Source organism: Cyprinodon tularosa, unplaced genomic scaffold (assembly GCF_016077235.1).
Source record: "Cyprinodon tularosa strain WSP-4 unplaced genomic scaffold, ASM1607723v1 ctg130, whole genome shotgun sequence".
NCBI lineage: Eukaryota > Metazoa > Chordata > Actinopteri > Cyprinodontiformes > Cyprinodontidae > Cyprinodon > Cyprinodon tularosa.
The window spans coordinates 1,797,501-1,822,655 of NW_024038115.1; the positions used below are offsets into that span (position 1 = coordinate 1,797,501).

Here is a 25,155-nt window from a genome sequence, read left to right on the forward strand (position 1 = left end):
TAATCCCTTCATTTAATCTGCAGCCCTTAAACCCTTCTATTACAAGCCAGCCATACTTTATTGGCCAAAATTGGCCTTTTGAGTGTTTCCAACCTCAACCCCAATAGTAATTTTTCAACTCCTTTTATACACAGTCAAGCAAGAACCTAAACATTAAAACATTTAATCCAGAAAGTCTGACTGTGTTTTTTTTAAGGTAACCCAGATTAGTTAAGTGATATTCAATCAGCTGATTTAAACGACTTCATGTTTAATTTCTGCCTGATATGGTTACTGTCTTTATATCCTTGGAGATCTCATCAATTCATTTTTAGTAAAAATCTTGTAAAATACAAAAATGATTGTCAAAGCTACTTTAAAAAAAAAGGATTTAATCCAAAATTTTCTAAATTAAATACAAAAAAAAATAGAAAAGTTAAAGTTCTTATTTTGGGCAGTCTTTAGTGACAGAGTGTGTTCCCTGAGACAAGGTGTCAGCTCCCCTCTCACCTGGGGGTACCTGTAGGGGAGTAGAGAGGTCAGTCTGAATGGGAGGGGGCCACTCGGTCATACCTTGCAGTGTGTGGTACTGACAGGGATTCCGATATTTGAAGCCAACACGACTGTGAGTGCAGAGGCCAGTTCAATAGTGAACCCACTGTGGAAGGAGGGAGGGGAGACATTCTTCACTGTGATGTCTGGGACGGAGTTGCTGGAGGCACAGCCTCACCAGCATCAACATCACATTTCAACAGTTCTTACATGTTTAAACATCACATAGCCAAACAGTTAGAATCAATCTGTAATTACCCAAGCCCGTCATTAGACAGCCACACACAAAGAATACAGCACTTCTGTGAGGTCCTGAACGTTTGCAGGTAAACTCAGATATTGTGGCATGTGAAACAGACTGGTAAGACTCTGTAGGGCCTAATGCTTACAAGAGGACTTTCTCCAAAAATCACTCCCCGTTTCCAGGGAGCTTTGGCTTCAGGCCGGCGGACACACTACAATAGAAAATCATTAATGCATGACAGAAAACACACACACTATATATGCATGTGAAAGGAAACAGCAGAATAAAAATGTTCAGAGTAAAAAACAATCAGAGAGGAAGCAGCATGAAACTGGAACATTCCTCTGTACTAATACTACTATTTATTTTTCAAAAATGAAAAGCAGCAACGCAGAGACAAAGTTCTGAGTGGATTTCATTAGACTGCAGATATTTAATCCTTAAAATGTCATCTCAGAGGCTGCTCACAAAGAGCCCGGCCGTTCTGTGTCTTAGGAGGGCTCCAAACATTTTACCAGAGCCAATCTTAAACATGACTCCAGTTATTCTAAATGGCAACCACTTCGGGGTAATATTTTATCTCTCAAAAGCAAATTGGGTTTCTGATTTTAGTCCAGATATAAACCTAAATCCCCTGGATGGTGGTTTAAAACAAAAAATTGGAATCTTGTTGCAGTTCCATTAAGTGAGACATTGTTATGAACAAAATGTAAACCAAACCTATCAGAATCCAAGAGAGACGAGGTTTTTTGTAAGCTCCTATGAGTTGAAAAAGTTCATAAATTGTAGAAAAATTTAGAAGAAATGTGGAAATGTGGTTGTTAATCATTGTTTTATCTGCAATAGTAAATATGATCCCTATTCTCTTGTTGTTTTTTAGCAAATCAACAAGGCATAAAGTGAAACTAAATAAAAAAAAAATCAAACTTCAATAGGGTTATAGTGTCCAATAGAGTATTTAGAGTATATTGAAGTTAGAAACTGGTTACTGCTTAACTTGGAAAGGTTAGGGGAGGGGCGGCCTAGTGGTTAGGGTATAGAGCTTGGAATCCTAAGGTTCTGAATGTGAGCCCCACTCCCACAGACTGCCACTCCGGGTCTCTGTGATGGACTTTTAACCCTCCATTGCTCCCCGAGCGCCCTACAAAGGCAGCCCACTGCTCTCCAAGGGGATAGGTTAAATGCAGAGGCAAGTTTCACCAATGTGAGATCAATAAAGTTCAATTATCATTATCAATTATATCTCTGTTTCATAAGCTCTGCACTTTGTTTTTTAAAGTCGGAAAATTTAACCACCTGAGTTTCTCTCTACAGATTGTATGATTTCAGGATGCAGAGGTCTGGACTGAGAGCTGCAGCAGCACAGTCTCTGATTCAATGGAAACTGCAATGTTACGGGAGAAACATTGGGATTTCAAATTCTTTAAAAAATAATAATAATAATAAAACACAATATACATGACATACTTTTGCATTTTTCCTTTTATATTGTTAATTTCTAACACAGATGCCAGAAAAAAAAACTTATGATATATGCAGCGTAAGTCCCAAATAAAGCTTCCCTGTTACACTAAGCTTGGTGTGACTGGCAGAGGAAAGCTAGAGGGGGATCAAAGCACGTTTCCATGCATTGGGTAAATTTCACATAGCTAAAACTCTTCTTTTAGTAGCCTTATTGAGAGTAGTCTAAACTAAGTTTAATTACTCAGATTGGTAGTTGCAATTCTGTAACCTAAGGCTGCCCTGTCACGCAGCTCTGGAAGGAAGCTCTGACTGCTTCTAACCAGCTAACTGTTCAGTGATCAGACTGAGGCTTCATGGAAACGATGAAAATCCATACTTAAAGTTTGAAAACACCTCACTGTGCAGGGGATTAGTCAGACGTCTTAAATATATTCCCTTGCATGTACTGCAGACTACACAAATACAAAACGTTCTGTTCTTGCCCCAAAACAAATTTCTTTGTCAGGCTGATTCATGAAAACGGACTCTGGAGAAAAGCGAGGCTTTTGAACTGTGAACCAGAGCAAATTTGTCTTAGGAACCTGGCAGCCCAGTCAGTGTGGGATGGAAGGAGAGAGATTAAGTAGAAGAAAAAAGGGGACACACACAAAGAGAAAGGAGCAAATAAAAAAGGTAGTGAAATAAAGAAAGAGGGAAAATAATGAGATGGCGTGAGCGTGGGAAGGACTGAGAGACCTTAGGGAAAAGGAAGACAGATTTAAAAGAGAAAAGGTGAAGAAAACAACCAAAGAAGTGAGGAGAAAAGAAACTGAAGATGAGGAGATCAGCAGATATTTACTGAAAGGAGAAATGAGAAGAGACAAAGAGAGAGGGGGGGGAGAAAAAAGAAAGGGGGCGTGCAAGAGTCGCCGCCAGGCTGCCGTCCCTCCCTGTGGTTTGAGCAGAGAAGTTCCCACTGTGGTTTGTTCCCTCACTCCCTCATCCTACTCCACTTCATCCGGAATGCCAAACAACTTCCTGTAACCCTGTATGATGCTCCTGCCAGGCAAAAACAACTCTCACACACACACACACACACACAGAGAACAATTAGTCCCTAATAAGCATGCATGCATACCAGCACACAGACAGTACAGTCAACACACTGCATGCGACCTGCAGGCAAAGGGCAATGCTTTGTAAAAGGCAGACATTGCAGAGGTTCATTTGCACACATAGTTTAGATCATGTGTGGGAAGACTAGAAGACAGCAAGAGAGAGATGGAAGCAAAGACAAGTGTAGAGCAGGGAGCAGTTAACGATGCGTCCTGACCGCTGCTGCGTATGTTGGTGGACACGCTGCGGGGGTTCATTTGCTGTAGTCTACAAAAACAACCCAGTTACTCATATATTATGTAACAGGTCAAATAATAACAGAAAATCAACTGTACTGCTTAGAAATGTGTATTTTTGATCATGTTTTGGGGGATTCTGCAGATTGTTAAACAATCATTTAGCTAATAAAGCCTTGGTTTAACATCTAATCCATGTCATGGATTCTAGTTCTGGATTAATCAGAAATATTTTCGGATCAAAGCAATTTGTTCCTCTTCATTAAAGCTCTTACACAGTTTTAAAGATTTTAATCGAATTAAATGTCAATGATCTCATTAATCACAGGCTTTTTAGATTTCATGATGTCATCAGGCAATTTTAAGTGATTTTCTTAGATTAATTTTAACTGTTGCCCTAATTTGATTCGACTCGAGTTTACATTTAAAATGTAAAATGCAAAATAAACTTAAAGTACACATCAGCCACAAGTAATAATAACTATATCCTCTACAGATTATATGTTTTTGGTCACTGCCTGTTTCTTTATCCTTTGCTTAAAGGGCTGTAGACCCTCACATTTTGAAGTGGTATTTATTAATACTTAATTAGGTTGTTTTAGGTTTATTTTAGCCCAAATAAGGTGATTCCTAAACCTATATTAACTGAAAACTCATGTAAATAACGTGGGAATGACTGCCTTGGGTTTTGAGGACTTTTCTTAAAGATCCGCCTCATTTAACAATTAGATATTTTTTTTCCTCTCACCTGTTTAATTTCCTTTCTTCTTAAAAACACATATGGATTGGTGATATGTATTCCAATTCAAAAGCATAAGCTTGAAGGAATATCAACCACCAGCAACCGAGGACCTGACTAATTCCTGGAGCCAATAGTTGGCACAGATTCTGATTTAATGATCAACCCAATGGCAGCTAAAAATAGAAAGAAGACTTTGCAGGTATGTTTTTTTGCTGCTCCAATATCATACAGAAAAACGAATATTTTCATTCACACGATTAACAAGAAGAACATTGAATCATAACAGGTGAAATAATCAACAAGCCAAACAAGCCTCAGGATCGGAGCAGAGTTCAAAAGCAAAATGCAAAGCTCAAAAAAAAATAAAATTAGAACAACACTTTTCGTTATTAAGAGCATTCAGTCAGATATTGTAAGAGACATAAAGCTGTCATGCTGGACAACCTGTTGGAAAAAACAACAATCAGCAGCTGACTTTGGGTTGGAAGAATATACAAGATGTTAAAAATGCCTGGATTTAAAGGTGAAGACCACTTTTGGAGTTCAAAGGAAATAAAAAAAGTCATGGTTTGAAAATTAATCAAAGCATGTAGATAAACTAAATCAGATCTATCTGAATAATGCTGATCCCATAAATCATTTGTGAACTGGCACCAGCTCAGTTAAAAGGTAATGAGCCTCATGTGGTAACTACACCTGCACAATGGAAGTGACTGTTTCATTGTGTTTATAGGTTTTCCTGTCTGCCTGTTGTGGATTATTAACTAGCCTACATATATAATGACCTTGTGTGTTGGCTGCAATAAAGCTTTGTGTGTTTAATCATGAGAGTCCATTGGATGAACCCATTTTTTTGTGGGCCTGCTTGGGTCAAACCAACCCATTCAGGACAGTAAATCAGCCTTCACCACAGGTTCCCACCCAGCCACCCACTCACTCCTGTGAGGAGTCTCTCTCACCTTGACGGGGTGATGGGAGTCAGGTCCTTCCCCATGGTCTGGATGACACGCCGTCCCCACACCCACAGGCCAGCACAGATGCCCACACCGCCATAAAAGAGCAGCCAGATTGGAGTGGCAGCATCCTGCATGACGCCTCCCTGGTCATAAATCATCCACAGCGCCACCAGGGGCCCAATGGCATTACTGCAAATATGAGAACATAAGCAGAAATGGAAATTCCTCCGCTATGTAAGTACCTTCGATTGAATGCGTCACCCTGTGTGAATGAAACTACTCACCTGACATCGTTGCCTCCATGGGCGAAAGACCCGAAGCAGGCGGTAAGGATCTGCAGGAAGTGGAAAAGCAGAAACACCTCCGACTTGTCTTTCTCCTCATTCTCTTCTTCTGCCAAGTCATCGATCGGCACCGGGGCCTGACCTCCTTCTTCCTCCACCCCCTCCAGCTCTGCACCCAGCTTTAGCTCCACCCCTCCCTCCTCTGCTTCGATCTCCGCCTCGGCCACGGCGTTGCAGTACGACGAGTAGCTGTCGTAGCGTATCCGCTTCTTTGAGTAGGACACGCTGTTGCTCCTGCCGCCAGCCTCACCCACAAGCTTCTCGCTGTCATCACGGGACTCGGAGCGCCTGACCGGCTGGACGGGCATGCCGCATATCGCTGCTGTGTAGCAGGTGTAGCTGTTGTTGCGGCGCAGCAGACGGTAATTGTTGTCAGCTTGTTGAGCACCCGAGCGTTCGCCGTCATCCATGCGGCCCAGGTGGATCTTGTGAAGCAGGTCTTTGTAGAGGCCGGAGTCTTTGTGGACCGTGTGGTACACTTGGCCATCGCTGCGCATGTGGCCATCGAAGGTGAAGCTGCCGTTAGCGACAGGTGATTTGAGGCAGCCGTTGGTCATGGAGTGAGTTCGACCTTAAGGGTGGAAAGAAGGAGGATGGTAGTGAGAACACCTTAAAAACTTGTCAACAGGCAAGTCTGTTAGATTTTTCTTCCTTTCTATCAATGCCTCAATGTTTTAATACATGCTAAGACCCATACGTTTAGATTTATACATTGACCAGGCAAGTCTCCCACAATAAATACATTTCCATCGTAGCAACGACTGTAAGTTTAGGTTTAAATCCTTGTGGAAGTTGGACCTCCATCATCTTTGAAGGCTGGACTCATGATTTTGGTGACTTCCAAAGGCCACTGACTTTGCAATGTGTGAAAACAGTAATATGCTAACAAGTGTTGGTCTATCACATATTATCATTTTAAACTACACAGAGGCTTGTGCTTTAAGTGCGACAAAGTCAAAGGGGTGCGAATAGTTTTGCAAGGAATTTTGTTAATGAATGTTTGTCCTCATTTGTGTCCAAGTTAAGTCATGCAGCTCAAAAAAACGGTTTCCAGAGAAACAAATTCTTACCGTACACCCTGCCGTTTGGCAGGATACTGCCTCCATTTGCAGAGTTGGCGAGCTCTCCGCTGGAGTCTCTGGTGCTCCTGTCACTGCTGCCTCCAGTGAGCGGCACCACGGCCTCGTCTGTGCCTTTTGCTCCGGGCAGCTCTTTGAAGACAGGGCTTTCTTCTTCCTCCTCGGGAATCTTATCAAGGCTTTCATCGGATATCCTGGACAGAGCTTGCTCCTTCTTTAAGCGACCTAAAGAAAATCAGGCAACGATCAGAAGCTGAGCAAGACAAAACATTTCACATAGTTCAATGTTTAATTGATTATTTTTTTTTTTGTAGAAATGAGGTACTGAGAGAGATAATGTTATGTTTTAAATACGCACAAAGATCAATAAGGGATACCAGACAAACCAGAAAACGTCATATATAAAACATTTCAATATTGAATATTGGATCAGCCTCTCTTCTGTCAGGTGTTGAAATACGGCTTTGATTTGATCCAACTTTTTTATCCAAACTAAATAATAAACATAGAATATCCCCAAAACAGAAACTTTAGTAACAGTTTTTAGGTGTTTTTTTTTTTTTTAACAAGTGCACTGCAAAAACATTTTTTTGGTTATCACAAGAGGAAAAAGGGGAACAGGAATAAATTATAATAAAGAAAAATAAAGCTAAATTATTAAAACAAAAACACCTATACACTTTAGCACTTAATAATAACAACGGAGTAGAACCCTGCTGGAACATTGTCCTAATCACACACATCGATCAGCTGATCCCAACTAAACCCAGTGCTCATACCCCTGATGACGTGCTCATGTACTCCAAGTACACAGACCCTTTCAATCGTTTCATTTTACAGAAACAACCAGCTTAGGCTAACTATGGACTGTAATCCTGAATGGCATCTAGAGGTCATGACATTGTAAGCAACAGGTTAACTCAGCCCCAAACCGGTGCAGAGCTAAAGGATTCAGAGAACTGACTTCAGTTAAAACATTTATTTTTTACAAGCTAAGTTGAGTCTTTACATCTCATCCTTTTAAAAGCTAATTCCTAATGTTAAAGAGTAAAAAATTTCCTGGGATGACCATTTAACCAGGATTTTCTAATTTATTTAACACTTGGAGAAAATTAGCAGCCAGCTTCTCTCCTCTTACTCAGACTTTGTTATATTCCTTCCCCTATTTTAGTTTTTTTTTTTTTTCTTTTTCAGACTTTTATTATCGTCTGCCATGCTGTGGGCTGCTTCTCCCATTATGACAAACAATTACGTGCTTTGATCTAAAAAGCTTTCTACACTGCAAGCATTGATCCAGCCCTTTTTCATCTGGCCCAGTAGCTATAGACAAAGAAAATATGCTCCTTAGGGGAAATAAGACGCACCAAACCGTGCTTTGCTGGTTTCAGTGACTCTAACCATAGAGGAGCTGATCTATTTTATTTAGCATCATACTTTACTGAAGCAGATTGAGAAATCTCCAGATGTTAATCAGATGCTGAAAACCGCTGGAAGCACAGACATAAAAAAAACATGCAGATACTCACTTGCTATCTTTCTTTTTAGCCAAGGACAGACAAATATCCAGACCAGTGCGGCACAGACCAGCGAGCCGGCTAACGTGATGAGGAAGATGGCCCAAACCGGCAGCATTTCCAATCCGAGCACTGCACGTCATCATTATCATTATTATTATAAAACACAGGTTCAAGAAAAAGTATTCATTTATCTTGCAAGTAGAGCAGCAACTGTTTTTTCTGGCCTTTTTCACCCTGAATTAAAATATTATCTCAGATAGGAAAAACTGTTCTCTAGTACTCACATGGGGCTCCAGTGTACATGATAGAGAAAGTGTTAATCCCAATGGTGGTGGCATAGAAGAGAGGCAGCGCCCGCAGACCATTTGGGACTGAATCCTCCTAAAAAGCAAGGACAGGATAAGTTTCTCAAACATTACTTGTCATTTTAGTTTCACTCCATCTTAGAAACCCTAAATATATTTTATATAAACGGAAAAAAAAAAATAATTTCACCAGATGAAATCCCTTAATCTGAAACTGTGCTGTTTAGTTTTATTCTTGAGATTCCTTAAAATTAGGGCTTGGCGATTGATCGATAGATACATTTTTGTTTTTGAAGATTTACATTTTGGGAAATATAGATCTTTTAAACTAACCCACTCCTTGGGTGTCCATAGCCCAGAGTGACATCAGTTCATTACTTTCTGGTCTCAGATGCGTACCTATAACTGATAACCTACTGCAGCGTGTCAAACCACTAGCTACAAACATTTAATTTGTTGTATTTTCTTTTATTGCAAAACACTATTATTTTAAAGAAGCAGCCATTCAAAGGAGCCCCTCCCAGTCAAATGCCAGCCGAATGGCAGCCCGCTTCCCTGCAGCTCCCAGCAAAATCCCCTCCAACTTCCAGCCACTGGCCTTCTCCTGTTCATGCTATTTTTGTTTACTCTGAATCCACCCTTTCACTGAACTATAGGGTGTAACCAGGAGATAAAGCTTCTCTTTAGATCTTAATGTACAAAAATCATGACATAAATAATATTTTGTACAAAGAAATGATGTTTAGAAAGGAAGGGGACCAGCCACAGACCAGCCAAGGGCCCATCAAGGAGAGTGGCGAAGTTTTGAATGGCTTTAAATTACAGTCACCTCCCAGAGGGGATGATTGAAAATAGCTAGCTTTTGCAAGCAATATGTCATTTGTCATTTTATTATGAAACTTAAGTGAAAAAATACATTAAAAAAACATTATTTTGATTTGAGAGAAAAAAGAATCAGAGATTAGATGTTTAAGCCATATTGCCCAGCCCTACCTGAAATTATAAAACCAGTTTAGCCGGAAAGAAGTGCTTTGAGAAAGGCAGAGGACATGCAGTAAATACCCTATACGTGAACCAACACGGCCTCCAAAGAAAAGCTTTGCTTGCTCAACTATTGACTCAGATGGAGGCAAATAAATGGTTTCTACAAGTAATAAACTAGGAGAAGGGATTGCTGCAAAGTGCAGAACCTGACTGTACTGCTTTATTGGATTGAATTATAATCAGTTTATATGTTGACATGCTGGTTAATGTGGTTTACAATTTAAATACAGGCAATGGCATCTTCATCAACCAAGCATAAAATGTGATATGTGAAATTTTGGTTTACTCTTTCATTAATGAGATCTATATTTCTAACATTTTTTTAAAGTAACAGCTCTTACCTACTATGTGAAAGATTTATTTACAGGTGAAATGGTACATACAAATCAACATAAATACATATTTGGGTTCAAAACCCAAAATTAGTACAGTTTCAGTAAAATTATTTCTTTATATCTTATATTTTCAGTTATTTTATTTTTTTCTAAACCTTAAGTGAAAATACAGAACAGACAGTAAATTTGGTTAAAATTTATTCAATGAAAAAAACAAGAGATATCAGTGGGCATAATCAATAGCAGGGTATGCCTGAAGTTTTTCTAATGAAACACTGCCCATGTTTGGGAGCTTATTTTGTGGTTGCCATGAGCTGGGTGACATTTGGACCACCTTCCATTCTCCACTTCTGTACAACAATAAATTGCACTGCACACTTAGTTCTGCTCATAAACAACCTGCAAACATTCAGGTATAAACAACGCTGTATTTGTTTGGTACATCTACATACTGAACCAACAGAGCTGAACCACATATTTTTGGTATGTAGAAGGGTACCATTACACTCCTACAACCATAGGCGGATCTACTGGGGTGGCATAGGGTGGCAACTGCCACCCTAAATGACAGCCTTGCCACCCCAGCTGCCACCCCAGTTGCCGGTAGGGGTGGCGAGGCTTATAAATTATGGATCATTTGAGAATTGCGACCGCTAATTTCCAATGTCGGACTGCAGTGGATGCAGCACGAGATGACGCGAGAGCGACTGAGACTGATTTGTTTTGAAAACCGAGCGGGGCAAAGCGAGGGAGCCAGGGGTGATGGGGAGAGGAGACACGGGATGAAACAGGTAAAAACTGATTAACTATCTATCGAGAAATTAAATCATAATGAAAGTACAATGTTGCTAGCATAGCTGCAATGCTGATTTACAGATGATAAAAATCAGGTTGCAGAACGTTATTTCTCTATCTATGATGTTAGTTAGGCCTGACGTCTCAGGCTCATAAAGACATATTTGCGGTCAACTATGACAGAAAAGAGACTATATAGTTTGGTTGCACTCAAATCAAAACGCACAAAGGCATTGGATCTAAATAAAGTTGTGAAGCGTTTTGCTGAGCAACATGGAAATCACTGCATTCAGCTGTTATAGTCATGTTAACTTTATGTTATGCTCTCTGGTGAGCCTTTACAGAGATGTTACATTTTGTTTTGGCACCTGAGAAAATCTGATATTTAATTTAATAAAACCAAAAGTGTTAAAAGTTAAAAATGTGATACTGGTGTAAATCCTGCTTAATATGAAGCAGTGTTGTTGTTTCTTTTTTTGTATATATAATATGAAACTATCCAGAAATGACCTGTATGAACCTACTCACAAGCTAAATGTATTTTTATGTTGCTTCTTTTCAGATTTGTGGAGATTTTGATGTAACATACAGAACCCGCCTTTTTGTTGATTTGTTGATACAGCAGTATGGAGGACCAACTCTGCCATATTAAAAATAAATACATAAATAAATAAATGCTTAATAAATAAGCATACAATTAATTGCCACCAAAAATACAAACAACAAACAAATGTAAGTAGAAATTAAACTATACAGCTAGTCATAAAGGTATATAACTCTTAATAACTTTTAATTGGCTTCTTTATTTCTTTGCCTTTTTAAAATTTACCTTATTTATTTTTTTTTGTCATTTATTATCTTCAACTTCATTTTTTAATTACTTATATTTTTAAGTATTTATTTATGTGCATGTTATCATATTTTTGTCTGTTTTATTCTTCCTTGATATTTTTTTACCCTAGTTATTTCTTCGCCGCTATTTCTTTCTGCCTGCCCTTTTAACATTTCTGCCTGCCATTATAATATAATTTCTAATTACATTTATTTGTTGGTTGTACTTTTGGTGGCAATTAATTGTATGTTTATTTATTTATTGAGCATTTATTTATTTCTGTATTTATTTTTAAATATGGCAGAGTTGGTCCTCCATATACAGCTCTATCTACAGCAGATCTACATGCATGAAATGTCCCTTTCATGTTGCCTTAACTGCTGTATGTCAAGTTACTGAGAAACAAATGGGGTAAATGTGTGTTCAGAGTAAACATTACATGGATGTCTGGTACCTTGTGCGGGTGCCTTGACCCATTTATTTCTACTGTGTAGTTATGCTGACTTTAGTACAGCTCAGTCCATAGATCTCTGATGGGGAACTTTTTCTTTCTATAGTTTCTTCTTGTGCAAATGCTGCAAAGCTGCCTCTCTGACAGTCAATCTGTCACATCTGCGACTCAGCACCTGTGTCTTACCTTAATACCTTTCCTGTGATAATGCCCCTCTAGAAGTAGTGTTATCATTCTTCTATCTCCTATTAAGTGAGATCTCATTGTACGATGTATTTCTAATATGAACTGTTTCACATGAAACACTTACTCTACATACTATTCTCACCAAACTGTGATAACTGTGAATAAATTCAGTGTAAACAAATGCCATATGTTGCCACCCCTAAAAAATTCCTGCCCCCCTCTTGCCACCCCATAAATATTTTTCTAGATCCGCCCCTGCCTACAACCCCTGCAGCAACTACCACTGCTTCTACTAATCATCTTTGGCATTGCAGCTTGGTGCATTACAACAAGATTTGTCTGTGTTTAACCCATCCCTTAGGGAGCTGCGATCAGTGCAGAATCTAAGGTATTTTTGGGCCAAGGGTCTTGCTCAGGGACGAACAATTGACAATTCTTAGGATTCTAACCAATTCTAACCATTCTGCCCATAATTATTAATGCTGTAATTCCTATGAAGTGCAGGAGCCGTGTTGAAATTAAGTTGTTCCTTGCTAAAACCAACACCTGGTTTAGTAAGGAACAACTTATTCATGCTTTTTAAGACAGAGCTCAATGGTTGCAACTTTGAGCTGAAAACTTTATGCCTACTCATAACTCATGTGACTTATTTTTGCCCAATGCTTGTGTATATTTTGCATTTTTTAGTCTTTCTCACCATTAACTGTATCTACTCTGATGAAGACTAACCTTACTTGCTGAAATAGTGTTCCTAAATTTTATTTGCAAGCCTACAAACTAGCAGGGCATCAGCTCTATAAAATAATAAATTCTAAAATAAATAAATCTAGCTCAGCTCATGTCATTTTTAAGGTATGGCATCTGTGACTACAAGGCGTAGAGAAAGAAGTTTGTCTCATCTATGCAGTGACTCCGGCTGACCTCATAAACGATCATGTGACTCCTTGTCATACAGGTCTGCAATAGTGACCTTAAAATGATCTGCAACACTTTTTGTCCTGCTGGCCAGCCTGTTATCACCAGTTACGTAACATCCGATTTGCATGTGTTGCCAAATCAAAACTGGTTTATCAGTGCCCAAGTTTTCAGTACACGTAAACCAGAACTTGAGTTGCAATGTTTGAACTGGCTCCCCCTGAGAAGGCTGTTGTACATGTATGTAATCCAACAGTCATTTAAAGAAAAGCTAAAACACTGACTTCTTCAATCAAAAAGATTTTATGAGGTAAAACTAACCTTTGAGGCAGAAATGACAATAGGCATGAAAAGTACTGTGAACCAAAAGCTCACCTTGTTGAGGATGAAGTACCTGATGAGCAAGAAGAGGAGTCCAGACATGAGTCCAGAGAGCAAGGGTGAGATGAACCAAGAAGCCACTGGTGGAGAAGAAAAGATTATTACTTAAAGAGAGGAGCAGTTGTAATGTTTTTGTAATGTCTTCTTTGATGGATTACCAACTAAAACCCAATTGACAGATTTCTGTAGTGATATTTTTACCAATTTTGACAAGCTGCATCCACTGAACACCCTTTGTGCCGATGGCCACCATGGAGAAGCCAATGGTGGCTCCAACGATGCAGTGAGTCCCAGAGATGGGCAGTTTGAGGAAGGAGGCAATGAGCTGCCAGACAGCGGATCCTGTGAGCCAAACAGAAACGAATATGAGAACTTTCAACCGTTTATACACAAATTATTTTCTGAACCACAAACCAATAGTTAAACTAATAGAGGATAGTTTGTGTTCCTGCATGTCTTGAGTTATAAGGTTGTTCAATATAAACAAAATTAAATTCAACTGGATTTTTTTTCAACAATTCTAACTGTAAAAAATTCCATTTCCCACAACTTGAGCTAATTTTTATTATACTTATACTTACTTATATACTTACAATGCTAAAACCGCCCTATCTTTCAGAGGCTAAAACAATGGCGGCAAATACTACACAGGGTCGTGTCTGTTGCTTTTAGTGAGGCATTGAAACCAGTTATGCATCGAGGAGTTTCCAATTCTATTGCCTCATCAAATTAAGATGTTGAAAGCTTTTATAAATATCTAAAAACTATTCTGCAGCAAATGCTTCATATTCAACGCCGACAGACTTTTTTTACACTTATAAACTTATTATTAAATCAACCCTTTTTAAGCGTTTTCTGCTCAAAGTTAAAAAAAATATATTTATTTTTGCTAAATGTCAAAATTAATAAAGAGGATGTTTAGCATCTATCTAACCTCTTAAAACCCTCTTTGCTAATTATATAATAATGATATGTTAATATATATTTATTTAAATGCACCTGCCATCTAGCAAGACCCCCCCAATACCATGATGCTGCCATTACCGTACTTTACAGCTGGGATGACGTATTTCTGCTTACAAGCCTTACACCCATTTCCCTCCAAATATACAGACTTTCACTTCAGCCAAACTCTCCAACTTCCTGTTGTTAGAAACATATGTCCCCCAAAAAAGGGTGTCCTTTGAGTAAGAGACTCATGTTCATCCCAGGATGTGTAAAGGCTGGACATATCCTCAGTGTTTGAGCTTGAATACAAATAAATAGATGAACATGGTATCTTATGGCATCTTTTTTACCCGAGGATGAACCAGAACCTAGGTGATCCACTGTTTCCTTTCTGATATCTTGGCTGATGACTTTTTATTTTTTCCATAATGCCTCAAAGCAGTAAGTTTAAGTTAGGGCCTTAAAACATCGATATGAGTGCTTTCATTTAACTTAAATTTAATAAATCAAAGCATGATGTGAAAAAGCCATTAGGTGATGATCTGAGGCTTTGCCCAACATGCATGAAAAAGTGATCTGATTGAAATTCATCCCTGCTGTCATACTATCAGGACGAGAATGCCATAATATGGACTATATACCATCTCCTGATTGTCTTAGAGTATAGTTAAGGCTGTCTGTGACACTGATATGTCATTTTTGACTGTATGGGTTTGTGCCAATCAATAAGTCTGCTTGTGTTGGTGTGGGTTTTAGTGATAAGCAGTGTTTAACTAGGGGAGCATTGGCCTAGTGCGTTAGAGAAGCGCTCTTGTGCTCTGAGAAGGTTGCAAGTTCCTCATTAGATCCCCACAGCCTCCACTTTGGGTTCCCGAGCAAAACCCTTAACCCCTGATTGCTCCCCGGGTGTGGCACAATGGCAGCCCACTGCTCCCCAAGGGGATGCTTAAATGTAGAGATAAATTTCTCCAATGTGAGATCAATAAAGTTAAATTATTATTTTATTAATTGGATAGTCGGAAAGGAATTAAAATATATGCAAAAATAAAAAAGCTGAAATAAATAAATGTTTCGTTATTGTAAAATATAATTATTTTAATTTGTATAATCTTAAAAAACTACCTGTATGTATTAAGGATGTTGAAAAAAATATTGTTATATATATATATATATATATATATATATATATATATATATATATATATATATACCGTATTTTCATGACTATAAGGCGCACCTAAACGTCTTTTTTTCCCCTTAAAATGTGGGGTGTGCCCTATGGTGCGGTGCGCCCTATCTGCGGACGTTGTTGAGACCACCACGAGTATGTGAGAACCTTAAAGGGGGAAGTGTGCGCGTGGCTTGTGTATAAAAGAACAGGTATGTGCTTTATGCAGAACATTGTTGTCTTAACAACCCTGGAAATGGCAAAGAGACACGCCTATGAAGCCCAGTTTAAACTGAAGGCTATCAGCTACGCAGAGGAACATGGAAATCGAGCAGCTGCGAGAGAATTCAATATAAATGAATCGATGGTTCGCAAGTGGAGGAAGCTGGAAAACGAACTCCGACTGGTGAAGAAGACGCAGCTGAGTTTCCGCGGACATAAGGCGAGGTGGCCCGAGTTGGAGGAAAGACTCGAGCGGTGGATCGTGGAGCAAAGAACGAGTGGGGCCAGCGTTTCAACTCCAGCTGGAGTTGTTATTAAGGCGAATGAAAAAGGCTGGATGGACGAGGAGATGATGAAAGCTTGGCTGAGGGAGGTGTATGTAAGGAGACCAGGTGGTTTTTTCCACGCATCACCATCTCTGTTAATTTGTGACTCCATGCGTGCCCATCTCACAGCCGATGTGAAAAAAAAGGTCAAAGAAATGAACGCTGTGCTTGCTGTTATTCCGGGAGGTCTGACAAAGGAACTTCAACCGCTCGACATCGGTGTGAACCGGCCGTTCAAAGTAAGCCTGCGAGCGGCGTGGGAGCGATGGATGACAGACGGAGAGCACAGTTTCACTAAAAGTGGAAGGCAGCGCCGGGCAAGTTACGCCACCGTTTGCGGATGGATTGTAGATGCTTGGACTAACGTTTCTGCTGGGACTGTTGTTCGAGCTTTCGCAAAAGCCGGCATCATTTCCAAGGAGCCGCCCGGCACGGAAAGTGACTCTGACAGCGAAGAAGAATGGGAAACTGGCATGTCGGATTTAGCGCAGCTGTTTAATTCAGAAACAGAGGATGAGGACTTTGATGGGTTTGATTAATACTTGAATAAAGCACAATCATACTCAGTTTTGCTCCCGCTCTATTTTTCTACCTGAAAACTTAATTCAACAGCAGCCTCTGGGCCGCGGCGCATCCGGGCTCACCTCCGCAGGTGTTTTTTCATCTAAATAATCTAAATCTTTTTAAGTGAGAAAGTCCACCTGAAAATTTAATCATTGCAGTCAGTTCATCCAGATTATTATCCTGCCTATGTTTTAAGTTAATTTATGCGTCAATAAACTGTATCAGAGGAGTAATCACAGCCCTGTGTCATCAGCGATGTGTCTCTCACGGCCGGTTCCCAGGTTTGAATAATACTTTGTAATAAATACACCTTGCAGCTTTATTTGCTGTGATCAGTGGGAATAAAGTAGTTTTAATATGTTTTTAAGAGGGAAAATCCACCTGAGAGGACATGTACCTGTATATAAAAAACGCGCCCTATAGTCCGGTGCGCCTTATGTGTGTGTTAAATACAGAAATGGCACACATAACTGAGACTGCGCCTTTTAGTCCGGTGCGTCTTATGGTCGTGAAAATACGGTATATAAAGAAGAGCTATATGTGTATATATTTTATCTTTTTTATTTTTATCTTTATTATCTTGTGTAGTTGGATGTGGGTATATATATATATATATATAAATATATAAAACTGTAACTGGAGCGTGTAACAAAAGTAATTTCCCTCTGGGATTCTTAAAGTATTTCTGATTCTGATTCTTTGTGAGAATGTAATAGATTGCTAAAAATATCTTAGTTACAACTTACATGTTAAAGAAAGGTTATAATTATTGAATAGTGAATAAAAATAAGAAAAGCATTTGTAAAAACCCATGTTCTCTACATTGGTTTGCAAAGGAGTTATAGAAACTAATGTTGCCTGCAGAGTGCATTTTTCCCCTCTTTGTTTCCTCCTTAAATAATTGGTTTATTAGCAATGCCTGCAATTCTGTGCTAGGAATGCCGGCAGGTATCTGCTGTAGTTATTGTAAGTCGAGTTCCATACCTCAGCTTGGGAACTACTGTTCATCAACCCAGCAGGGAGACTTTTTGCGAAACACTAAAATATCCATAAAGGCACATCTGCTCCGGGTATAGATTTTAATGTAAAACTAATGTGTTGAAATAAAGAAAGCAACTAAATGACTTTGCATTTATGAGATTATGTTAAATGTAAGCTTATTTTTAAAGTACTATAAGATAATACCCAATAATGCTTTATGTTTGATTTGAAGCAGAGATTAGAGACTTTGCACTAATAAAATAAAAATCATATAAATTAGAAAGAAAATGAAAAAAAATAAAAAAAAATAATGGTTATACTCAATAATATATGCTAAAATAAAAGCATTGTACTGACCGACCATAGCGCTGACCTCCCCTGCCATGAGGACGGGCACCGTTTCGTTGTAGAGGTTGACATCTATGATGCCCTTCCGAATGGTCTCACCCACTTTGGCGCCGAGCAGCATCGAGCCCAACGTCTCAAAGATGGATGCCAGGATGCAGGCCTGCTTCAGAGTGACCACACCAGATCCCACCGCTGTTCCGAAGGAGTTGGCCACATCGTTGGCCCCCACGGAGAAAGCCAGAATGAAGGCGATGATGAAGCCAATAATCACCATCCACAGATACGGTTCCAGATCCATCTTGATAGGATGTTATCAGAGCACAAATCCAAGCTGGAGAAAAAGTAAACTAATCTTTAATTATTCTTAAAAAAAGAAAAAGGTGCTCGGCGTCTTCCGTGGAAGACTTGGTAAGCCTGCTTCTTCTTTTTGTCCCCTGGTTTAGAAAGAGTTCGAGGGGAGAAGCACAGCTGCTAACTAAGTGTAAGAAGCTCAGTCCAAAGATTGGAGACTAGAGATGCTGGGAGCAGGAAGCATTCCATAGCTTAGAGTGAGGCAGCCTGTCTGCTTGCTCTTTCACCTGCAAGAGACGAGAGAGGAAACATAGAAACAGATTAGTGTCATAAGCCATGATTACTCAGCTACAAACTGACAACACCTCCATGTGACTTCCTAGGTAAACATAAAACATTCAGGGGGCGATTACTAAGTAATGGATGAAATAAAAAAAATAAAAAAGAGCAGACAAAAGCCAAACAAAGGTAATATTGCTATTTTATTAAATAGGGAGAGCCCTCGAGCAGGAAAAACTGTGGACATAACAGGAAATTACAATCCACAGTCAAAATAAATCAATCCACATCAGGCATGAGTTGGTGATGTCAGCACACTCTATGAGGAGACAGCAGTGTCTAGAGACAAGACAAATGCTACAACAGTACAGATGATTTGGATGTACGTAGTTCCAATGCGATGTGACAATACTACTCTGTACTTCAGACAAAAGAAAACCCATGGATGGACGGGTGGACAATAGAAAATAATTCTCATGGTGGACAAAACGCAAGTGGCTGGATGGCTACATCCATTTTTGGGAGAGTGTTGGCCTATGGGTTAGTTGCAAGTACCCGGTCTGATCTCCACATCCTGCACTCTGGGCACCTGAGCAAAACCCTTAACCCCACACTGCTCCCCGGGCGCCACACAATGGCAGCCCACTGCTCCCTGAGCAGATGGGTTAAATGCAAAGAGTGAATTTCCCCTTTGTGGGACAATAAAGGGATTTAATAAAATTACATTACATTTTGGACATCCATCCAATAGACTAATGGATAATGGACAAACTAATGGGTGGACAAAGGAATAAAAGATTCACTGAAGGACAAAAGATAAGTCGACGCATTATTAATTGACAAATTGGTGACGGATGGATGGACAGACAAATGAAAGACAGATTAAAAGTTTAACAGGTGGATTGGCAGATAAAGGATGGATGGATGATAGAAATCTAATGGACTAACTGTTAGATGGATGAAAGATATGAAGGCTGGATGGACAAACATCCAGACATCTGGGCTTGGAAAATATTTCACATTCCAATCTTCTCCCGATGTTTCGGAGCTCAGTGGAAACAATAAGAGCAGCAGGAAAGAAAAAAGACAGCCTGATCAAAAGATTTTCATTCGCATCATTTAGAAATCCCCAAGACCCAAATATTAATTTATAGTATTTGTTCATAAAGCATCCAGCGCAAGAATACAATGATGACAAACTCATCCAGGTGATCAAACTTCATTCATAGATTCAATTACAAAATATAAAACATTCTTAATGTCTACATACAGGTTAATCAAGCGGATCTCAATAAAACAGAAACAACAGAGGATGTTTATGCATCTCAGACTCCCCGATTATTTTTCCCTTCTTCACCCCCAGTAGTGCTGCAGCAGAGCTCACAGAAGGACGACGTTACACAACAGTTTTCGTAAGGAGCTTCGGAGTTGGAGTTCAAACAGAATCGAAGGCTTTAGTGGTAAAAAAAAAAAAAAGTGGTGCATTCATTTAAGAATGCATTGCAGCAGGAGCAGAGATTTTATTTATTTTTTGTTCTAAAAGCAAAAAAACAAAAGAAAAAAAAAACTTTTGCCGGCCAACAAAATGTGCGAGATAGACAGATAAGTGAATTGCTCTGCACAATTTGTGCTGTTCAGGTGGACAGCATGCATCCAAAATATGCTGATATGTGAATTCCTTAGGTAAGCATAAACAGCAGAAGGCATATTTACACATGTACTGTACATAGATAAGACTTTTAAGTATGTCTCATTGTTAAAAATTCCTACTTTTAGCTCCAGTGGTGCTATAATGTGCAAATTGTCCCTTTTTTAAGTAGAATGGAACAAATATAAAAATGTCTGAACCTTTTGCATCATCTGGGTCTAAATGGGTTTTAGAATATGTTCTGGTTGAGTTTATCTTCTGGGTGATCAGATCTACTGGAAACAACTAGTAAAGATTTTCCCATGCGGGCTGTTTTTAATCAAAACAAAATCAACATGCTTCAAGCACACAAGGCCACCAAGACCGAAGCCACCAACATTACCACGCCACAAATGACTCCCTTCTTGCTTTGTCTATGCAACTCAGAGTAATTTCAGAGGAGTTAATGGCAGCATATTTTCCTCCATGGTTAAGGCAGTTAGTAATATCTCTACCCAGCTTGAAGGCTCAAATAGTACATTCTCTCGGCATGGAACGACTGCATGCTCCTTGTCGCATGGGGGGCGAAACGCTTCTTTCTAAATAACCCCCAGCCAGTTATGACGGCCTCCTCCCGACTGAGCTGTCCATCTGGAACAGTTGAGGTCATTCGCAGCTCTCCTCTATCCTTTGTTGAACCAAAACAGGCGCAGAGTGCATCTCCAAATCACATCTGCAGTGGAGCTCCCCACAAAACTGGGATCATCGAGCAGGGAGATTTATTTTTGAAAAAAGTAGGTCACATTTGTTATGAACTTTTTTAAAAATGACATGACAGTTACTAACATAAAGATGACTAATCGACTTATCAGTCTGATCTAAAATTGCTGTACACAGAATTTCGGTTAAAAATAATTTTCATAAAAAAACCTTCAGAAAGTAAAAAGTTCATGAATATATATTAGAAATGTAAAATCTAAATACATTTATGGACATCAGAGTTTCAATACTGAAAGGTCACATTGATTATGTCCAGAGGGATTTAATAGAGAGCTACATCTCAAATTAGAATCCAATCAAAAGTTAACATTAATATCTCAATTTAAAAATTAATTTACTGCATAAATGTATTCCAAAATATAATTCAAGTGTTTATTTCTACCCATTTAGATGCTGCATGTGGAATGATGCTGGAGTCAGAGCTTCAAGAGGCACCACACAGATGCATCTAGAACTAGAGCCATTAAATTTCTACATCTCAAGCAACTGCTTAACCGATTTAGGTAGAAATCAAGTTTCCAGGGTGTGGTAGAAATGGAAGGGCACAGAGTCAATGTTGCCTTCAAATGTGAAGCTCTCACCTTCAGTGATGACGTCATATCATCTGCTGGCATTGTTCAATGTTTTTTTTAAATCAGGTCCAGAAAGTCAGTGCGCACTAATCAAATATTGCATCCAAGCAGGACGTTGAGTATCATGCAGCTCTGCAGTGTAAAATCCTTGCTAGGATTTCATAACCGTCTAAAGCTCCCAATTCATTCTTGAGGGTTTTATTTCTCTAAGTGAACCCTAATATAAAGAAACTCCTTAATTAAAGGTGGAGCAATAAATACACATTTAATTTGTAAGCATCTGAATTTACAATTTCTTCATTCAAACTGTTCAGATTTCAAAACATGTGCTGCCGTGTTTAAAGTGGACTTTTTTGTCACTGTTTCAAAATCGATGTGTTGAAGGGAAAGAGGTTTTGACAGACTGATGATATGCCTTGTAAATGTTTAATCCCACGAGCTGAGGACTGCGCCACACAGGCTAGAATCAAACATGGATGACATTCACGCACTCCACGCCACAGATTGCGGTGAAAGGTTCAAACAGAGCAGGCAGAGCACCAGCCCAACCGTCTCCCCGACACACTTGCAGGGGGAAATGTGTAAGAGTCTGACAGAGAGAGGTTAGTAAAAGTGGGGTGTGGCTGTAAACACTGGCCCAGTTATAGCTCCAGTTTATTTTCTAAACAGTGAAACTCAAAATGAGTGTTGCACTCAACACCTTCTGGAAACCATGAAAGCCAGCCTGTATTCCAGCAGTCCCAGTTGGTATAAAAACTGTATAATTTTTCATTGTGATCATTGTTAAACATGGCATAAAAAGCAACATAACCTCTATATACTATCTGTACATCAAACATCTCTAAGTGGCACTTTTTTTAAAACTTTATTTACATTTATGCAAATTACAACCATCCATTTTTTATCACTCTTATCTCAGCTGGGGTCATGAGGGGTGATGGTGCCTAACTCCATCTGTCAATGGGTGAGAGGAGGGGTACACCCTGGGCAGGTCACCAGTCACATCTAAAGAGAATTTGGAGAAGCCAACAAGCCCAACAGTCATGATTTTGGACTGTGGGAGGAAACCGGAGTACCCGGAGAGAACCCACGCATGCACAGGGAGAACGTGCAAACTCCATGCAAAAAGATCCCAGGACGGGAATCGATCGCGGAACCTTCTTGCTGCAAGGCAGTAGTGCTACCCACTGTTCTACTGTGCAGCCACATTTCATTCAAATTGAAAAACAGATTATGTGATGGCTAAAAAAAATGAAATAAATAAAATAAACCTTCTTAGTAATAGTAAATTTTTGTTTTGCATTTATAAAACTTTATACCATCCCAAAAATGTGATGAGCCTAGCTTGTCATGAGTTTCTTTCAAGGTTTCTAGTTATTTGTAAAATTTAGCACTGGATAAATCTGATCCACAGTTATCAGCGATATCTCACATGCTTACACTGCTGCTATTTGAGTCAATTTTAAACTATAATAATAGCATTTAGTAACAGTAAGGGTAACCTTGTGTCAAGAATGATTTCTTGTAGAATTTTTGCATTAATTAACACTCAAGAATCCAGCTTGTTCCTTCTTCAACCGTTTAGACAGACCCAGAACAGTTCCGTCAATCATGCTGCATTATTATGGCTGCACTAAAATAGACATGGCAGAGCAGGAGGACATACAAGCAGCTGCTACCATCAGATCTGCGCTTCAACCTCAGTTAAATTACCCCTCTGGGATTAATAAAGGTTTGTGAATGAGTGTTGAAGTCACCTACCCTATTTAAAATATTCTAATAGTTAGACAGCACCTGAAGAAGATGACAGCTATTCTGACTGGCTGATCCTGAACTAGCAATGAAGAGGACAGATGCTTAGTAGACCAATAAATTGATGTTGATATTTATTCAGTGGAAAGAATATCAGCAAATACACTGCAGGAGAGTAAATGAAACGAGTACAGAAACACAGGATAATATGGAAAAATTAGTCTCAAAGCAAAGCCTCATTACCTATACTATGAAACAATTCGCTTATAGAAAAGTTACTGAATCAATTTAGAATTAGCCTATTTTCATTTAGCCTACAAGTCTGGTTCAAAAATGCTTCAGAAACAATAACTGCTATTTCGGTAACTTGCAGAAAAGGAAAAAAAATTTGATTTCATGAAACAATGAAACATACCTTATTGCAAAATAATGCATTAAAGGGGTCATAGAATGCAAAACCGAGTTTCCATTGTCATAGATGAATAACGATAGTTCAGTGGGTGAAATGGACATACAGAGAAGTTCAAACCCCATCAACACCTCCTTTCTCTGCAAATCTTGCAATTCTAAACTTACACCATAAAACGGTCGAATCCAAACGAAGCACCAAGTTGACGTAAACTCGGGGATGTTGCCTTATTTGGTTCTGGCCTGTACTTTTGCCACGCCACGAAATTTACATACAGACCAGCCCACTGTGTTAGCTGTTTAGCCAACAGTTGGGATTACTTCTACAAGAATTACAAAGCAGGCAGTTTCTCTATTGAAAATAAGTTGCTACCGTGCCGCTGAATGGACTGGACCGGGCACTCGAAACGAGCCGCCAGCTTCGGGGCTGGTCCGGGATCCCCGGTGGACGGGGGCAGGGAGCCAGCTGGGGACAGTGCGACCGAACCCGGTTGAAAAAGGATTGACCTGTTTTCAAAAAACTCTTTAAAAATCCCTTTCTGCTAACAATCCAGCAATCTTCCCCTTTCTTGTGATTTTTTTTGTCTTCAGTAAAATACCTCCAGAATTTTTGAGTCAGATGCCAGGGCTGTCAATAATCACTGCTGCCACCCTCTGGTCAAGTGGGGAACTGCTTGTCTGACAGAGACTGATTCTCCTAAAAATTAGAAAAGTATCCTTGGACTGCTGAAAACTAGAGAATGTTTAGATAATTTCAAATATGTAGATTTCTTATTGACCATTGTAGCCACAATTTGTCCATTTCAGTATTTACAAAATAACTTTGTGGCAATTATAACTAACACATTTATCATCATAAAAGTGGTTTGAGCAACAACCACAACCTATTTGTGGTCCTTTCTGTGTCAATGTGTCCTCGAACAAACCCCACCTCACTTTGTTTTGCCAGACCTTTAGGCAGATACCATTTTTAAGCTTTCCAAAGAAAGCTCGTCTAATGAAAAAAAAAAAAAAAACTTGAGTGACACATACTGTGAAGTACCCTGCTAGTCGACTTATTTCTGGCAGACCCAATTTCTTTCGGCAAGCGTCAGGTGGCAAACAGTTCACATAATAAGAGTGATGACGCATGCAGAAGCACAACACTGGCAGGACTAAATTGGGGCCGGTGTTGGTGGAAACTGTTTAAGAATGAAGCAAAGGTCAAAGTTAGAGATTTAGGAGCATTGCTGGCTTCACAGACACACCTCACAGCATGTAGGAGTCCCTGACAAGCCTGTCATGGAAAACAGGGCACTTATCTCAACAATCTCTCCTAATAGCATTGAAACAAAGTTGAGACAAAGATTAAAGCCATAGCAAAATTATTTAACATAAAATTAAATAATGAGACTAATATTTATTATTGCTTTTATTTTGCAGAATTGTCTTTTCAAG

General features: G+C 39.3%; 1 protein-coding gene across 3 annotated transcripts in view; it reads right to left on the reverse strand.

Moving 5' to 3' along the window:
• The window catches only part of slc20a2 (solute carrier family 20 member 2), a 65,988-nt gene that overhangs the window by 7,612 nt on the left and 33,221 nt on the right, over nt 1–25,155 (reverse strand). For 2 of the 3 annotated variants that reach the window (XM_038277316.1, XM_038277318.1), the window contains exons 2-10: nt 18,019–18,587; nt 13,654–13,794; nt 13,447–13,532; nt 8,493–8,589; nt 8,218–8,337; nt 6,683–6,916; nt 5,553–6,183; nt 5,272–5,457; nt 553–637 (exon numbers count right to left, since the gene is read on the reverse strand). In XM_038277316.1, the coding sequence (XP_038133244.1) occupies nt 553–637; nt 5,272–5,457; nt 5,553–6,183; nt 6,683–6,916; nt 8,218–8,337; nt 8,493–8,589; nt 13,447–13,532; nt 13,654–13,794; nt 18,019–18,307 (1,869 nt within the window). In that variant the 5' untranslated portion in view covers nt 18,308–18,587. The remainder of the gene's footprint in view (nt 1–552; nt 638–5,271; nt 5,458–5,552; nt 6,184–6,682; nt 6,917–8,217; nt 8,338–8,492; nt 8,590–13,446; nt 13,533–13,653; nt 13,795–18,018; nt 18,588–25,155) is intronic. The other variant, XM_038277319.1, reaches the window with a different exon arrangement.